Genomic DNA, 17,778 nt, shown 5'->3' with positions numbered 1-17,778 from the left:
CAGCCAGCCCTCCCCAAACTGGCAGGGCGGAATTCAGAAAAACAGATTGTTTGCTGTTTTTTTCCCCAACAGGGTTTAAAGAAGGTTTTTTAATTTTAAAAGTTTCACCCTGGGCTAGCGCGATTCTCTTTCAGTTTTTTCGTCTCTGAGACTCTGACTCAGGAGAAAGACTACTTGAAATCACAGCTTCCAGCTGAATGCTAGCTTGAGTGGACAGGCGTTATTCTCTTGACATCTCCAACTTGCATGAGGAAAGCCCCAGCGCCACAAAAAAAAAAAAAAAAAAAACATCCTGCTCAGGCACAGATTTACTCTACCTTGCTGTGGCTTTAGCAAGAACGTCAATGAGTAACATCTGTTTGCATTATATTTAAATACTAAACCCAAGGGGTAGCGGTGCACTTAAAAACAGCAGCTCCTAACAGCATTAAATTCAGACATTTATGGTAAGTAATTGCAGCAACTTTCACATTTCACCTTTAACCCTGAGACTAAAGTATGTTTCCAATGAAAAAAGAAAACACTTTCTAGCTTGGTTGCCCCCAAAAACATTTTGCCAGAGTACAATGAAGAGCATTGGCATAGCCAATAGGTCTCGCTTTTGGGACCTTATAAGTATTTAGTTATGCAGCACAATATCCTTGGTGCAACATCATCAACTGTTGCATGGCTAAGCACTTATAAGGTCCCAAAGGCAAAACCTAGTGGCTATGCCAATGCTCGTTATGTATGTGGCTCGTCCAGTGCTTCCTCTGAAATGATATTGACTTTGCAGTGTCGATGGTTAACAAAACGCACAGATCAATACAGCTGTGTAGAGCGATCAGGAGTGATATGTTGAAGTTGGTGGCTGTGAAGAAAAGCTCATTTAAAGCGTCAGTACGGCTCCCCTTGGTAGGAAGACGGGTCAGGGGTTAGGGGCAGATAGCTCAGCTTCAGTCTCTGAGTTTACAGATTCTTAATCAAAAATATATTCGCACATCATGCTACACTACTCGGCCAGCATATTTGATTAGAATTGGTACATTTTTATTTACCCGAAGTTGCTAATTGTTGTTTGATGACATTGTGGTTAATGCCCTGCACTCGGATTTAGCTCACAATTTATAATGCCATGGATTGCCCCAGGCACCTGCTTTAAAAAAAACAAAAAAAAACACACAGAGCCTCTCCCTGATCTGCATTTCTTGGAGCTACAGAGGTCTTGGGGTAATGTTCATATTTGTAGGCACAAACGTGTTTGATCGCGTATGTCAAAAAATGACCTTAATTTCATCTGGAAGTTTGCCTGGAGGCAGTAAGTCTTTGGTAGGCATTGCATTCCATATGTTTGGTGGCTGCGGGAATGGAGGAGAAGGGGAACTAGACTAGTCTTGCATGTCAGAATTGTAGTCCATCTTTTTGTGAATGGCCGTTGTATGAGGTAGTTACTGCAGCAAACAGGGCGGCAGTTCCTGTGCTGTGGTTTTGAAAGCCTTCAGCAGTTCTTTCGTTTTAAATGTAACTTTTCTCCAGACAATGTTAGTTGACCTGTTTGAAGCTCGATTCTTAGGGTGTTTTCAAAAAGAAGTGGAACTCAGCCTTGTTACATTTCATACCGCTCTCCCCAGCCCCCCCACCTTCCCCGACAGAGATTGGTTATTTGGGTACTACCCCAGTGAAACTGACTATATCTGGGCTGACCCATCTCGGCCCTCTTCAGTCACCTGGATCTGATTTATTTAGGGTCTAACTTCCATAGCAGACCAGGTTCTCAGTTTCCTTATTTTTATAAAGAATGGGCTCACCACACTGAGATTGCCATTGCTCTTTCACACTCTGTGAACATTCCTCGCACAACAATTAATTTCAGGATCTACCCACTGTAAACGGGTTCAAACATATTAATTGTTTAAATACTAGCATTTGAATGCACTGTCTTAAGTTACCAAATACTATATAGGCCATTGGAATGCATTTTTTCAACACGAATCAGCGTTTTTACCTCTTGATTTTTGTGAGGATTGGAATAATTAGTTTCCTAATTTGTCTTGGTGTTTGTTTGGTGCTCTTTGACCTATTCTATTTCGTTCCACTTAATTGTTTTCGATTCATCAATTTCATGCTTGAAGTGCTGCTTTTGTACCAGGTTTTAATTAGTAATGATCATGCATGTGAATGTGAGGATTTAGGTTTGGCATATATATTGTAAATGTGTGTGATTGAGACTAAATTAAATGTTTCCCCGTGTTGTGATTTTACTCAGCCTTTACTAAATGCTTGCTATGTGTTTTTTCCATGAAGATTTGAAAGACTGCTTCCAAATTTGCTTTCTACCTTGGACTAGGGATGTACTGACTGCCATGATGATGCAGGCCTCTCAGAATCTACCCATCTATTGCCTGTACACATACATTTTGTTAGCTTACAGTGCGCTTGCAGCCCTCACATTGTTTACTATTGATTGGCTTTATCATCACTCAGTCCCTACCTTCTGTTTGGTTAGTGGGTGCTAGTTTTAGTCCTTGCTTACGAGAAGCAAGGCTGGCGATAAGAGGTGCAATTACTGCCAGTCTTGCTTCTCTTAAGCAAGGACTATAAGTGCAAAGTGCGTGTTTACGCACTGCTTGCAGGTTTTCAAAATACATAAATAAAAGGCATTGCCATTTACAATGCCAATAGCTCAAACTCTCGCAAATGCGAGACCTATAGCATTGCCAATACTTGTTCTGCATGTAAGGAAGAATCACATCATTGCACTCTTATATCTAGAAAGAGAGGAAGCATTTCTGATTAGTGTGGTAAAATGTGTAAGACACATCTTTGCTATTGAGATACAGTAGAACGCTGGGAATTCCTCCTAAGATTTTCCCAAAATTTGAAGAGAGGGTTTCCGAGAAAACTCAGTACGGATGATGATTTCTAATGTGATAAGTGCAGCAGCAGACTCTTCCGACTTGGTAGATCAAGGCTTGGCAATCTGGCATTCTTTGTGGCTGTGTGTGACTGACCTAAAACTTAAAGCCCTTCAACGAAGCTTAAATCTTCATTTTTCAAGCAACACTTTTTGGTTCGTATGTGAACGAAGAAATTCCATCTGATGGAGTCTGAGCTGATATTGGCTGCCACTTCAGCAGCCACTACACTCCCCATGTCCGTGTGTTTATTCTTATCAAAGAGTTCAATCTTCTGATTGGCCTGCGCAACAATACCATCAGAGACAACAGTAGCGGCATGATTAATATACAAGAAGAAAGGGAAGGGAACAACCCCTGTGGTGACAGGGAAGCACAGAATGTTGGACATATTGTTGCAAATCATGCCTCAAATCCCTGAAAGAAACCAGAATGAATTCCTTTTAATTCTGTATTGAACAAAGACAGAAGCACAGATTTAGACATACTGAGCCTCAAAACAGTAAACAAATTAATCGGAAAATAAAAATTGAGAATGTTAGCACTCCTCCAGATTAACCTTCAGGTTCATTTAGGAGACTATATCTTCTGGGGCCTTTTGTTGATCGAGGACATAGTCCAAATTAGTACTATTCTAGCAAGCATAAATGCTAATGATTTACTCTCTTAAGCAGAGAGAGTTGGTATCAGACTGTGTTAGTTATCATAGTACTGTGTTCCTTGAGGGTGAAATCGGTGTCGAGAGTTACCTCTTGAATGGAGGTCTTGGGCCTGGATGTCTTATTTCCATTATCTGCAAATTTGGAACCATTTTGGAATTTGTCTCCCCTTCAGTGTTAAGTTATTGTGTTGAAGAAGACACACCAAACACAACTACTGGGTCATAGATGACTGCTTTTATTTATTTTTAAAATGGACATTGTATTCCATGACAAAGGAACACAACTCCTCAGTCCACTCCAAAGCATAAGGTCACTGTCCTCATGTTCACTTTTAGAAAGCTAATGAAGGCCATGTACGGCATTTTGTTAAAGCCAGTCTTAAAAGTAATTGCTGCCATATATTTATCGATAAAACAATGCACCTAAAAGCCTTACCAGGCTTTCCAGGTTTAAATTCATCAAAATTACTTAGGCTTGGGTCCAGTAATGGCTCAGTAGCGGTCTCTGGATTCCAGTCATAGTTAAGTGGGAGCCCACAGAAGTCAAAAGGTTAAGAACCACTACCTTATAGTAACACATTTTAGATGGTGGATATTGATGTCTAGCACCCCCTTGTAATTTTATAACAGGCAAACTTTAGACTATTGTACTAGGATGGTGACCTATGGTACATTATTTTAATGTTATTTTTATGTTGAAAACTTTTTTTAAAATCTCTGTTCTTTAGGAATGTTTTAATGAACTATGCTAAAAAGAATATTTATTAGTCATTAATCTTATTAGTATACTCTGCATAACACACATCTTTATAACACAATTGTGCAACAAAGGCTATAATTCTGTATTCTTCATCAGGTAGTTTCTGAGAAACACCACGAGACGTCCAGCTAATTTGATGGAAAGCTTGCAACAGAAAGGGACTGCTGCAGCTGGAACATTTTTCCCGTGAGGGACAAATGTGTCTGAAAAGTGTTGGCCAAATGTTGTGTCTGAAAAGTGTTCTTTAGTGGGAGTAGTAGGTGGATTTTGAAATAACCCTGCAGTTTTAGAATTGCCTAAAAATGAACTCCGTTTCAAGACTCAACGAGGAGATAAAGAATGCCTTATGTAAGCTTCAGTCGATGTTCCTTACTTTTGAAAGGCTACAGTATTAAATATTTGTGCGTTGATTTGCTTAAGCGTGCCCAGTAGAATGTTGAAAGACTTGTCTATAACAGCTCATAATTCAGTGTCTTCAAATGTTTTTTATTGTCCAAGGTAAGTCTCGCTTAAATACCGATTATTTCATTAGCCTACCCATAGTTGGCTGACTTTTCCTGGCTTTTTTTTCTAAACATTTGCCCTGACATGCTTTTCCCCACGACCTACCCAAATTGTGCTAGCTAACCGTTTTCTCCAAAGCGAACTTTAAAATAGGTTCACCTACGAACTTAGAAGTTCTGACCTCTGGTCAATGCAGCAGCCATGCACTTAACCTGCGATCCATTATCTGTTATTACTTATCGAGCACACCAACTTTTCTCATTATTTAAAATGCCAGCATTACTAGGCCCAATTATGAGTAAACCACATGTATAAATCCTGTTTCATTATGTAAGTACTTTGAAATGTTTCCGGCAAGATTGTTGTTAAAAAAAAAAAAAAAAAACACCCTGCGTCAAACATGGACGTTGCATGCTGTGAATTTGAAAACGTAGGTCGCTGTTATTTCAGTGAAGAGGTTCTACTAAAATGTATCATTTGACGTAGGACAAATGCGAACTGCTTCTGATCATGTTGTTTATTCTTTGTATCTTCAGAAAGTACAGCTTTCAACAGAGATTGCAAATGGCGAAGTAAAGCAAAAGAACCGGAAGCGATGGGGACACATAACAAAGGCACTGATAGGCTCCAGTGACTGGGATGATTTGGAAGACATAGACTTTGGTTCTTCGGCTGCAAAAATTGATCTGAAAACGGAGAACAGAAAGCAGAGTAGCGATGCTCTTTCTGGGTATGTTTCAGTGTTTTTATTATCGTATAAAAAATATCTAATTAAAGGTTTCACTGCAGCTGGCTTGCAGTCTTTTGGCTGCAAGCCACAAGGTTATATATGTGCAGTTATAAAGTCCTGTGCATAGACGTTTGTAAATGTAAATGTATGTGTCTTGTAAAGCGCACTGCTGCCCTGAGGCGTCCTGGCGCTGTAGACTGCTGGGGAACCCGTCCTGGCTATCCCTGTGAGATGGTCCCTCCAGGGTATCTCCAAGGTGAAACCAGGCATCCCCGGCGAATGTGGGGGGCCGTTGTGGAGATGAGGCAAGCTAATGCCCAGAGTTGCCGAGTGTGTTCCTGGTTAGAGTAGGTACCGAGGCGAGAATTATCGAGTCCGTTTTGACCCTGGTCCACGACCCTGCCGCGTCGGGAATTGAACCCTGGTCCCTGGCCGATTCTCTGCTTACGGATCTGCCGCCTCTAACCAGTGAACCACACCTCTCCACGTTTACTAGTGCTATGTGCTTTTGCACTTGATTGAATGCCATAAACCCAAAACAAGACTGTAATTAAGGCAATTGGGCCTTCACTATAGCTTCAGTTAAGATACCATGGAAAAGATGGAGGAACTGGAGTGAGCAAAACAAAGGAGCAAGAGGTAGGAGTGACAAAGGGCAACATGGAGGTGACACGCTTTAAAGAGAGAAGCTTGGGTGGAAGCAAAGAGCATCAGACACAAGTGAGAAGTAAACATGGAAGAAACAGCAAGGAAGACAAGGAGTTGACACAGGTAGAGGCCTCTAGTTATAACATTTTGCCAGTAACTTTGCTGTACAGGCACTTAATTTGAGTAGAAAGGAATGACTGATAAGCCAATAGTGGGAAGTGAAAGTGATTGACAAAGTCTCAAGCCAATAGCTGAAGGAGGCTGGTCCATAATAGCCCACTGTCTGTATGTATTGTAAAATCCAGATAATACAAGCTTTGAGAACTGGGCTCAGAATCTCTTATGACTATAATAAACAGATATCGGATCACATATTTTCTTGTTTATGGAGCTTAACACCTGTTGAGTCCACCTTGGTGCCTTAATCTAAGCCAGTGCATTTGTTGTTTGGAAAGTCTTTTCATATTAAACATATGTTGATGAACATGTTTCCTATTTCCACAGATTCGAACGTGTCTTGGACCTAAAGTCTACAGACAAGACCAGCTCAATCCATGCTGCACCTCCATATACCTCATTTCCTAAGCAGCATACCACAGCTTCGCAGACCCCTTCTGCTAAGCAACACTACTTGATACATTCCAGATATCTGCCTGGTATGTATTTTATTTTGTTGAGAAATATTAAAAAATGTGTTTGTAGAAATGAGCATACCATTGGATTCTTAGATACGGCAGATCATTAATAACTAGAGCCCTGAAGAAGTCTCCTCGGAGACGAAACGCGTTGGCTAAATGGTGTAATGGATTTTATGAAAATTGGATTCAAATGATTTTGTCTATCTTTCAATAAAAACAACAAGTATTTTTGTAAAGAACAACTTGGACCAGACGCGTTTCTTTGAAGTCGTCGAGTACAATTTGTGTTTAATCTAATTGAGAAATAATGTATGTGTATGTGTTCTTTGGGACTTTGTCCCAAAAGGAAGTGTAGAGGGGTGCACTTTCTGGTTGTCAAGCACCATCACCCAACCACTGAGCTACATTGAGTGTCAGGTGCGGTACTCTTTGCCTCAACCCTCTGTTGTTGCTTCTTTTCAAGTGCTCGCAGTGAACAAAATAAGTGCTTGGGTTAGATTTTTTTGAACTTTTCCACATTCATAACTGCTTTGCGTGAACATGATTTATTTAATTTTTAAGCAATTGAATCGTTGTGTTTTGTAGGTGGATATTGTTTCATATTGATTGCTAGACACTGAATTGCGTTGCTGCTTTTCCTGGCCCTGGTTATGCTCTTTTACCATGAAATAAAATGTTATGCTGTGTCTGCTCTTGTCGCCTATCGATGTGGGTTCACCACAAACCTGATTTGACTTGCTTAGGTTCAATATCAGTAGATACCTGTAATCGTATCGCTGCCTTCTTTTTGGATAAAGTGGATACCATCTACTCCACGTTCTCGGGGGGAGGGAAAAGGGAGCAGCTTTCATTGAGAGCAAATCAACAGACATAAATACGAACTGTCTGACCAATTTCCTTGTCCCTTCCTCGAACGAGCTCCAGCGAATCTGTCGCCCGATTAAGTCAGGATCCCCACGAGACCCCGCATCTCCTAAGCTGCTAGCAGAGAGTATAGAGATTCTTGAACCTTATATTAGAGATGTTCTGGATCTCTCTTTTAACTCCAGCAGTGTACCTCAGAGCTGGAAACAGGCTGTAGTACTTCCGCTCCAAAAGAAGCCTAACCTCAGCTGGGATCGGATGGATAATCTCCGACCCATCTCTCTCCTCCCCTATATGGCTAAAGTGGCAGAAAAGGTAGCTAATCTTCAATTGATGGCATTTGTGGAGAAAGCCAATTTGCTTCATACTACTCAGTTTGGTTTCCGGGCCCACCATTCCACGGAGCTTGCGTTACTCTTGGCCACTGAAACCGTTAGGAAAAGAGTTGATGAGGGGCATACTATGGCCCTCATATTATTGGACCTGAGTGCAGCCTTTGACACTGTAGCACATTACATCTTGCTACAGTGTCTTAATAAAGGGGGAGTTTCGGGCTCTGCACTCAGGTGGATTCAATCCTTTCTCACTGATAGGAGCTTTCAGGTTAAACAGGGAGAACATTACTCTCGTGAGTTCCCTCTTAATCAAGGGGTTCCACAGGGCTCTGCCCTGAGCCCCACCCTGTTTAACCTTTATATCTCCCCGATTGCCACCATGGTGGAAAGCCACGACCTTCAATTAGTGACATATGCCGATGACACACAACTAATCATCTCGCTATCACGAGCACCTGATGTTGCCGCATCCAGCTTCCGAGCATGTATGCAGGAGCTTGCTTCCTGGATGTCTACTAACTGCCTGAAGCTGAATGGATCGAAAACTGAAGTGCTCGTGGTGGGGGGTGCGCCGAGTGTGTGGTCATCTGCCTGGTGGCCAGACTGCCTAGGACCCACCCCTGTGCCGTGTCAACAGGCAAAAAATCTGGGAGAGTTATGTGATACTGATCTCGCCTTTACTGCCCAGATCAATCGGGTGGTTGGAACTTGCTTTGGCATGCTTAAAAGTCTAAGGAAGACTCTCGATATACTTCCAGTCAGTGCTAGGAAGACTCTTGTTCATGCCCTAGTTACATCCAGACTCAACTATTCCAATCTTCTGTACCTGGGCGTGACAGCAAAATGCCTTAATCGTCTCCAGGTTCTTCAAAACGCCACAGCTCGATTGGTATTGAGGCTTCCTAGACGTACTCCATCCAAAGCCACTTTGAAGACCCTACACTGGTTGCCCGTCAGGGAGAGGATTATGTTTAAGGCACTTTGTTTGTGCCATCGCATTATGATGAGCCGGGCGCCTACTCCCCTCTGTAATCTTCTTACCCCCTACAGACCGGAGCGGTCGCTTCGATCTTCGGGTACTGGACTAGCTGTTATCCCCAAAATCCGGAAAGCTCGCATGGGAGGGAGATCCTTTAGATTTCTCGCGGCTAAAAACTGGAATCTTCTCCCGGTAGAGCTGCGCCTCGAACCCTCAGAGAATATATTTCGCAAAGCTCTAAAAACCCACCTCTACCGCTCAGCATTGTTGTGACCTTTAGCTTGACGGCCTCTATCTCTCCTCTCAGCGCGGGGACACGCCGGTGTGCGTAACCATGCGCTTTATAAAATTCCATAATAATAATAAAACTTCCAAGTTAGTTCTGAACTCGTAAAACCTGTAATTTTGTGACTGGTAATAGACTTGCATAAAAACATAAATTCTTTGGCCCTGCTCCAGCCCTACTAGGATTTCAAAGGCACTAACCTGTCAGGAGATACCTCAATTTCATTATATGCTATTCTTTTTAAGGTGTGAGAAGTCACTTCTTTTTTTTTTTTCTTTACATGATTTCTCTACATTTAATCCTTAAGATGTTGAAAGAATTATCAAAACTAAATACAGTAAGGATCTGTTACTAGCATTTTGAGGCTTTTGTAGCTGGGCACTACATATAATTCTTCCAGTTGCCATTTTAAGTTCGAGTCCTGGGATTTATGTAAAATACATCATAGATTAATTTGCACATCAACAGCAAGTGAAACAAACATTTGAAATGCAATAGGTCTCGCACTTACGCAAGTTACAGCTATTGACATTGCAAATAACAATGTCTTTTATTTTTGTTTTTGTTTTTAAAACCTAAATAAAAGGCATTGTCGTTTACAATGCCAATACCTCAAAATCACGTAAATGTGAGACCTATTGCATTGCAAATGCTTGTCTGTGTGTGTAAAAATTACTGGTGAAATTAGACAGACACCTCACCATAACTGACTGAAAGCACCTGCTCTTAACTATTTATCCCAAAATGCATTTATTATGGGGTGTAACACCCCCTTGAAGCTGTGCCCCTGTAAAATATGTCAAATATAAACAGAAATTGCAGTATTGACATGGATTACCTTAAGGGTTTGTACAGTCATTGTATAGAATTGATCTGTGTTTTTGCCTGGAATGTTAAAATTACATGAATAACAAACATAGTGGACGATTTCAAAGTCAATTTTAAATTACTACCAGGTCTCAGACTTGACAAGAACCTACCCACTTAAAGCTATTCCACCAGGGCTTATCAAACCTCAGCGCTTTTCTCACTCTCATCTCTTGGCAGCTTTATCTTCACTCCAAATGCCCCAGCAGTTTAGGTTAAGATCTGGTGCCCTAAGCTTTCTCTTACATACTTTCCCTTTTCTGCACCCAGCTCTTGGCCATGTAGGCTTATTTTAGCTTCCCCTCAATCACTGTCCTGCTACAACCTGTGGCTTAGGCATGTGTAAGGAAAACATGCTCTAAAGCCTCGCATGTGCACACCTGCAGAGCCTATCAATGTTATGTACAAGGAACAACAGCTCTTTAATAGACCGCTCCTGGTAGTGTCACTAGAAAACTATGTTCGAGGCATATGAGCTGCAGATTACACACGGTGCATAGATCGCCATCTGGTGTTGGGCTCGGATGTTGCAGTTATTTTTCTTTTGGAAAGTCTTTGGAAGTCACGAGGTATGTGACTCCTCCTTTGGATCATATTGCGCATGGGCTTCGGCTCCATCCTCAGATAGTTTTTTTCCGCCATCGGGCTTGGATGTGTTCTTCGTGCTCCAGTTCGGAACTGTTCCAGTTTCCCTGTTCGCCACGCAATCCTCCCCCCTTCGACAGTATTGTCTCGATCGCGTTCTCCAACACTCGACGCGACTCTCAACAATCTAAGTCTTCGATTCCTATCGTCGACTAAGGCCTTCGGGCCTACCTGGGCTCCGGTCCTGGCTGATGGAAAGGACTCCATTTAAGAAGTGTCCTCGATGTGGGTTGAAGTTTCCCCACACCGATCTCCATGAGGTGTGCAACCTCTGCCACTCCCCAGAACACGAGGCAAGGGACTGTCCAACTTGCGCCTCCTTCCGATTGAAGAAGACGTCCGGGACCGACGAGCAAGGAGAACAATGGCTCACTCGTCGACTTCTATCCCCGACGACATCTTTGAAGAAGGCATCGATGTCCCGGAACAACAGCACACCGAAGAAGGCCTCGTCAGCGCCTCCGAAGCTGACGACTCCGACGTCGAGGACATCACTCCGGCACAGAGGGGCATGAGTACAGACGTCGACCCCGACCCTAAACCCCCCTCCACGCCATTCAGGCCTAGGTATGCACCAAAAGACTGCTTCCCATACCTCGCTTTCGGGCCTGATTAAGAAGCCCATCAAGCCTTCAGGCAGCTCGCTCTCGAGCCAGCCTACCCTCGGTGCCGAAAAAACCTCATCGGCACCGACACCGAAAAAGAAAACTCCCCTTTCCTCGTCCGCGCCGAGCTTGACACCGAAGCTCTTGGCACCGGCTCCTCGGCACCGATAACACCCTCGGAGCCGAGCAAGAAGCCAAAAAGCCTGGACTCCCAAACCTCGAAGCCGAAAGCCACTTCGGAACCGAGAAAGTCAAAAGACACTGCTAAACCCCAAGGTTCGAAACCAAGAACCAGTGCCGAATCGACACCTAAAAATCCCACGGCTCTGACACCATCGGCACCGAAGGATCTGCCTCTTACAGACTAACTGTTTCGATCCGATCCTTACCAAAAAACCCTCGTAAAGGATCCAAAGACTGGGCATTTGTCGCTTAGCACCAGAAAAAGATCACTGGACAAGCCTGCACGAGCTCCACCACCAAAAAGACTTTGCCGCCTCCCCTTGAGGATTCCTTCACCTCCTCCTCCTCCCCCACCACATCATTCTCCTACACCATCTCCAGATGAGGATGATGATGATGACATTATATACACGACACAGGGGACGGGGCGGACAACCAACCAACAGGGGGCCCTACTCCTACAGGCTCCCCAGACCCATGGGACGACTACAACATCTCAGACATCCCTAACATCCCCCCCCCCCCCCCCCCCCCCGAGGACACCATGGGCTTTAACCAGCTACTCCATAGGGCTGCCCACTACCACGGGGTTGATCTCCACACAGACCCCGTAGAGGAGGACTTCCCCTTAGATACATTCGACACTACGCAGAGGTCCACCTCAATTCTGCCAATGCTTAAGGGAGTTCTTAAGCACGCACCAGAGGTTTTTAAAGACCCAGTTAGAACCAGGGTCATTAACCCATGAATTGAGAAAAAGTATAATGCCGCCCCAACAGACCCACCCTATATTAAAGGCCCCGCACCACTAGACTCCCTGGTAGTCTCCAATGCCAGGAAACGTGCCAATTCCCAGGCATCAGGTGAGGCTCCACCACCAGATAAGGAGTCTAAACTCCTAGATGCCTCTGGCAAACTGACGGCAGCCAACATCTGGCGTATCGCTAACACACAAGCGCTCATAGCCAGATATTACAGGGCACATTATGATGAGCTGGAATCAATCATGCAACACCTTTCTGACCAATATAAACATAAAGCCATTGAATTGACTCGAGGGTAAAACCATCAAAAACACGTCCATCCGTTGTGCCCTCGATGCAGCTGACACCGCCTCCAGGGCAATAAATACCAGCACCCTTCTGCGTAGGCATGCCTGGCTACGCATCTCAGGTTTAAACCTGAGGTTCAAAGTTCCATCCTCAACCACCGCTTTGATGAGAAACATCTGTTTGGTCCTAGTGTCGATATAGCCCTTGAAAAAATGAAGGAGGACACAGACACGGCAAAATCTATGGGAGCCTTGCAGTCGGAAGCTCCCAGGCGCTCCTTTCGCCGTTCCTCCTTTAGAAGCAATACCAGAGGCTACTCCGACAGCGCCTCCACTTCCTACAAAACCCCTACCCAATCCACCTTCACTAGGGGTTATCAAAGAGGCAGTTACAGAGGTAACAACAACAAAGGCAGAGGCAAAACTAACACCTCCCGCTCTGCCTCCACCCCCACCCAGTGACTTCCTTCCACTTCCCCCAGACTATTCCACTCCAGTCGGGGGCAGACTCCACAATGTCCTTCCTGTCTGGGCTACCATCACCTCAGACAGATGGGTGCAACAAATAATCCAATCAGGCTACTGTCTAGAGCTAACATCTACCCCCCCAACCATTCTACCCAAACAGCGCTCAATGTCACAGCAACATTTGTCACTTCTAAAGCAGGAGGTAATCTCCCTCCTACAAAAAAACACAATAGAACCAGTTCCTGCCCACCAACAAAACAAGGGAGTCTACTCCCTATATTTTCTCATACCAAAGAAGGACGGCGCTCTCAGGCCCATTCTGGACCTCAGACCTCTAAACCAATACATACAGTCAGACCATTTTCTCATGGTCACACTCCAGCAGGTGCTTCCTCTGCTCTCCCAAAACGACTTCCTAACCACCATAGACCTCAAGGACGCCTATTTCCACATTCCCTTTCACACCGCTCACAGGAAGTTTCTCAGATTCGTAGTGGACTGTCACCACTACCAATTCAAAGTACTCCCCTTCGGAGTCACCACAGCGCCACGAGTGTTTACCAAGTGCCTAGCAGTAGTGGCAGCACACCTGAGAAGACAACACATCCACGTCTTCCCATATCTAGACGACTGGCTTATAAAAGCCAGCTCATACAGCCAGTGTGTACAACACACTCACGCCACTATGCAACTACTTCACGACTTGGGCTTCACAGTAAACTATGCCAAGTCCCATCTGCATCCCTTTCATGTATAACAATACGTCGGTGCCACCATAGACACCTCAAAAGCGTTAGCCTACCCCTGCCCTGCCAGGATAGCAAGCATACAAGCTCTTCGCGCCAAATTTCAACCTCAACACTCTCTTCCAGCCCGAGTGTTTATGCAACTTATAGGGATGATGGCCTCTTGCATATTCATAGTACCTCATGCAAGACACCAGATGCGTCCTCTCCAAGAGTGCCTAGCACGCCAATGGAACCAGGCTCACGGTCAACTAACAGATCTGGTGTTGGTAGACGGTCGTGCCCATCGCTCTCTGCAGTGGTGGACCACCAAAAACCTTTCCAAAGGGAGACCGTTCCTAGAGCCGGTTCCTCAAATAGTTCTAACAGCGGACGCATCGCTCGCCGGCTGGGGAGCTCATCTACTACATCACACGATGCAGGGCAGGTGGACACCTCAACAAAAGTTACTCCACATCAACCACCTGGAGTTACTGGCCATATTTCTAGCCCTGAAAGCCTTTCAAACACACTTCTCAGGCAAGGCTGTCTTAGTCCGCACAGACATGACAGCAATGTACTACATCCAAAAACAGGGCGGCACACACTCTCTGCAGCTCTCTCAGCTAGCACAGACCATATGGAGGTGGGCCATACCTCAAAACATTTTTCTCCTAGCACAACATGTCCCAGGAGTCCAAAACACCATTGCAGATCTGTTGAGCGGTCAAACTCAGCAAATCCACGAGTGGGAACTTCATCCACAAGTTCTTCAACCATTCTTTCAAACGTGGGGTCAACCACAAATAGACCTCTTCGCCACCCACGAAAACGCCAAATGCCCAAGCTTCGCCACCAGATATCCACACCCATTGTCCAAACGCAATGCGATATGGATGAACTGGTCAGGCAGATTTGCGTATGCTTTTCTGCCTCTTCCACTCATTCCATTAGTGGTGCGCAAACTACAGCAACATTCCCTAACTCTCATCCTAGTTGCTCCAACTTGGGCCAGACAACTATGGTACACTACATTGCTGGAACTCTTAGTTCTGCACCAAAAATTACACCTCTCCACGCCTCTTAACCCAGAACCATGGAGAGATCAGACACCCGGACCCAGCTCAGCTCAACCTTGCGATCTGGCTCCTGAAATCCTAGAATTTGGTTACCTTAATCTTCCCCCTGACTGTATGAACATCATTAAAGAAGCTAGACGACCTACCACTAGAGCTTGCTATGCGGACAAGTGGAAATATTTTGTGATTTATTGTCACAACAATGTCAATCCCTTAGATGTGTCTATCCAACTCATCATAGGCTACTTACTACACCTACAAAGATGCAACCTTCCCTACACGTCTATTAGACTACACCTTGCTGCCATAGCAGCCTATCTACAAAATAGACAGCATCTATCACCCTTTAGAGTACCTGCCATAAAAGCCTTCATGGAAGGCCTCAAAAGAATAATTCCCCCTAGAGTGCCACCCTCACCGGTGTGGAACCTAAACATCATTCTCACAAGACTAATGGGGCTTCCATTCGAACCTCTACATAAATGCGAACTTCAATTTTAAACATGGAAAACAGCTTTCCTTGTAGCCATTACTTCCCTCAGAAGGGTTAGTGAGATACAAGCACTCAACATTCAAGAACCTTTTCTGCAAATGCATCCTCATAAGGTGGTTCTCCGCACTAATCCAAAATTCCTTCCTAAATTCATTTCTCCCTTTCACCTCAATCAATCTGTGGAACTGCCCGTATTCTTCTCGCAGCTACAAACCATTGCAGAAAGAGCTCTACACACCCTAGACGTCAAAAGAGCTTTACTCTACTACATCGAGAGAACACAACCTTTTCGCAAGACCATAAAACTATTCGTGTCTTTCTCACCACCACACAAAGGCAACCCCATCTCCAAATCTGGGATAGCTAGGTGTATTGTTAAATGCATACAGATTTGCTACCACAAAGCAAAACAAACACTATCTGTTCCCCCTAAAACCCACTCTGCACGTAAGATAGGGGCTTCTATGGCATTTTTAGAGAACATCCCCTTAGATGATATCTGCAAAGCAGCTACATGGTCTACACCGCACACTTTCACTAAACACTATTGTGTAGATGTGCAAACTAAGCAACAAGCTAGTGTGGGCCAGGCTGTCCTCAAAACACTGTTTCAAACAACTGCAACAGATACTGGTGGTCGCCGCTAGGAGGGGGTACTGCTACACAATCTATGCACAGTGTGTAATCTGCAGCTCATATGCCTTCGAATGGAATATGCTACTTACCAGTATGCATCTGTTCTTGGCATGTAGAGCTGAGCTGCAGATCTACACACGCCTACCCGCCTCCCCGGCTACCTTTATCTGTTCCAGTTTTATCTTATTTAGATACAGCACACATGGGCATCTTTCCTGTTTCTTACAAAGCTCCGTCATTTCCCCGCTGGCGAAAAACTATCTAAGGATGGAGCTGAAGCCCATGCGCAATATGATCCAAAGGAGGAGTCCCATACCTCGTGATTTCCAAAGACTTTCCAAGAGAAAAACAACTGCAACATCCGGGCCCAACACCAGATGGCGATCTATGCACAGTGTGTAGATCTGCAGCTCTACATGCCAAGAACAGATGCATACTAGTAAGTAGCATATTCCTTTATTCTCGCAGTTTGCAAACTCCTAACGATGTCAGAGCTCTAAAGGCCTTCTTCACTTATGTATTTTAAGCAACCTGATTACCTGGAACAAAGCTCTGTATATTCATTAAAATGTCAATTAAATGTTTTCCAGAAAGTTGCGATAAACAGATCTGCTTTCTCAAAAATCGAAAAATTACAATGCAATGTGCTCTTGTATTCGATACCTGCGAAACTATCAGGTGGAGAGAGAACGGGATAACTTTAGTCTTTTACCCGCCCTAAGATATTTAATCAGGAAATTCCCCCATCACATCAACTATGTGATCAAATAGCGGGCTATTTTGATGACCAGGTCAGTGACCTTAGAAAGGATTTTCCAGTGGACACCTCATCTTCTGAAGAGTCAATTTATAATCACGAAAATATACCGCTGCTTGATCACTTTAGTGAGATCACCCTTGACCAGTCCAGACAGGCCATCCTGTCTTGTAAATCAGGTTCCCCAGGCGATCCCTGCCCTCCCAAAGTTTTACATGCACTGATCGAAACTGTTAATCCCATTATTAATCAGATTGTTAACTCCTCACTTAGACAGGAAGTAGTACCAGACCGCTGGAAGGTTGCATCGGTTAAACCTCTTCAGAAGAAACATCTCACAGACCCAACCGTTCTGACAAACCTTAGACCTAGTTCATTATCACCCTGCCTAAGTAAGATAACAGAGAAACTTGAAAACAAGCAATTAAACTAGTTCCTCTTATTAAATGATGTGCTACTCTCCAGGCAATCAGGTTTCAGGGCTGGGTTCTCAACAGAATCAGCGCTGCTACATACTGCGGAGACGTTAAAATTCGCACTTGATCAGGAAAAAATGGCAGTTCTGATTCTGTTGGATCTTTCAGCCGCATTCGATACTGTCTCCCATGCTACCTTGGGTAAAGAGCTAGGAAAAGTAGGGATCTCTCAGAGGGCACTGGCCTGGTTATTGTCTTTCTTGGAAAATAGAAGACTATCAGTTACACTAGGTAGCTATGCCTCAACTGAGAGGCAGCTGTGTTCGGGGGTACCCCAGGGCTCGATTATGAGCCCCACACTTTTTAATATTTATATGGTACCCCTGCTTGAACTAATATCTTCCTTTGATATTGAGACGGTATCTTACGCTGATGATACACAGCTCATCCCCACTCTGGACAAAGAATCAACTGTAGCCGAGAAAAACTTTCAACGCTGCCTTTCGGCTGTCTCTGAATGGATGAACATGAACCATTTAAAATGTAATAGCCAA

General features: G+C 44.2%; 1 protein-coding gene across 1 annotated transcript in view; it reads left to right on the top strand.

Moving 5' to 3' along the window:
- The window catches only part of CILK1 (ciliogenesis associated kinase 1), a 422,614-nt gene that overhangs the window by 209,139 nt on the left and 195,697 nt on the right, over positions 1 to 17,778 (top strand). The window contains exons 11-12 of the mRNA XM_085610842.1: positions 5,356 to 5,549; positions 6,702 to 6,853. Coding sequence (XP_085466968.1) covers positions 5,356 to 5,549; positions 6,702 to 6,853 — 346 coding nt within the window. The remainder of the gene's footprint in view (positions 1 to 5,355; positions 5,550 to 6,701; positions 6,854 to 17,778) is intronic.

This window comes from Triturus cristatus, chromosome 6 (assembly GCF_964204655.1).
Source record: "Triturus cristatus chromosome 6, aTriCri1.1, whole genome shotgun sequence".
In the NCBI taxonomy this organism is placed as follows: Eukaryota; Metazoa; Chordata; class Amphibia; order Caudata; family Salamandridae; genus Triturus; species Triturus cristatus.
Note: the sequence above shows the minus strand (reverse complement) of the source record. Positions and strands in the feature narration are given on the sequence as shown.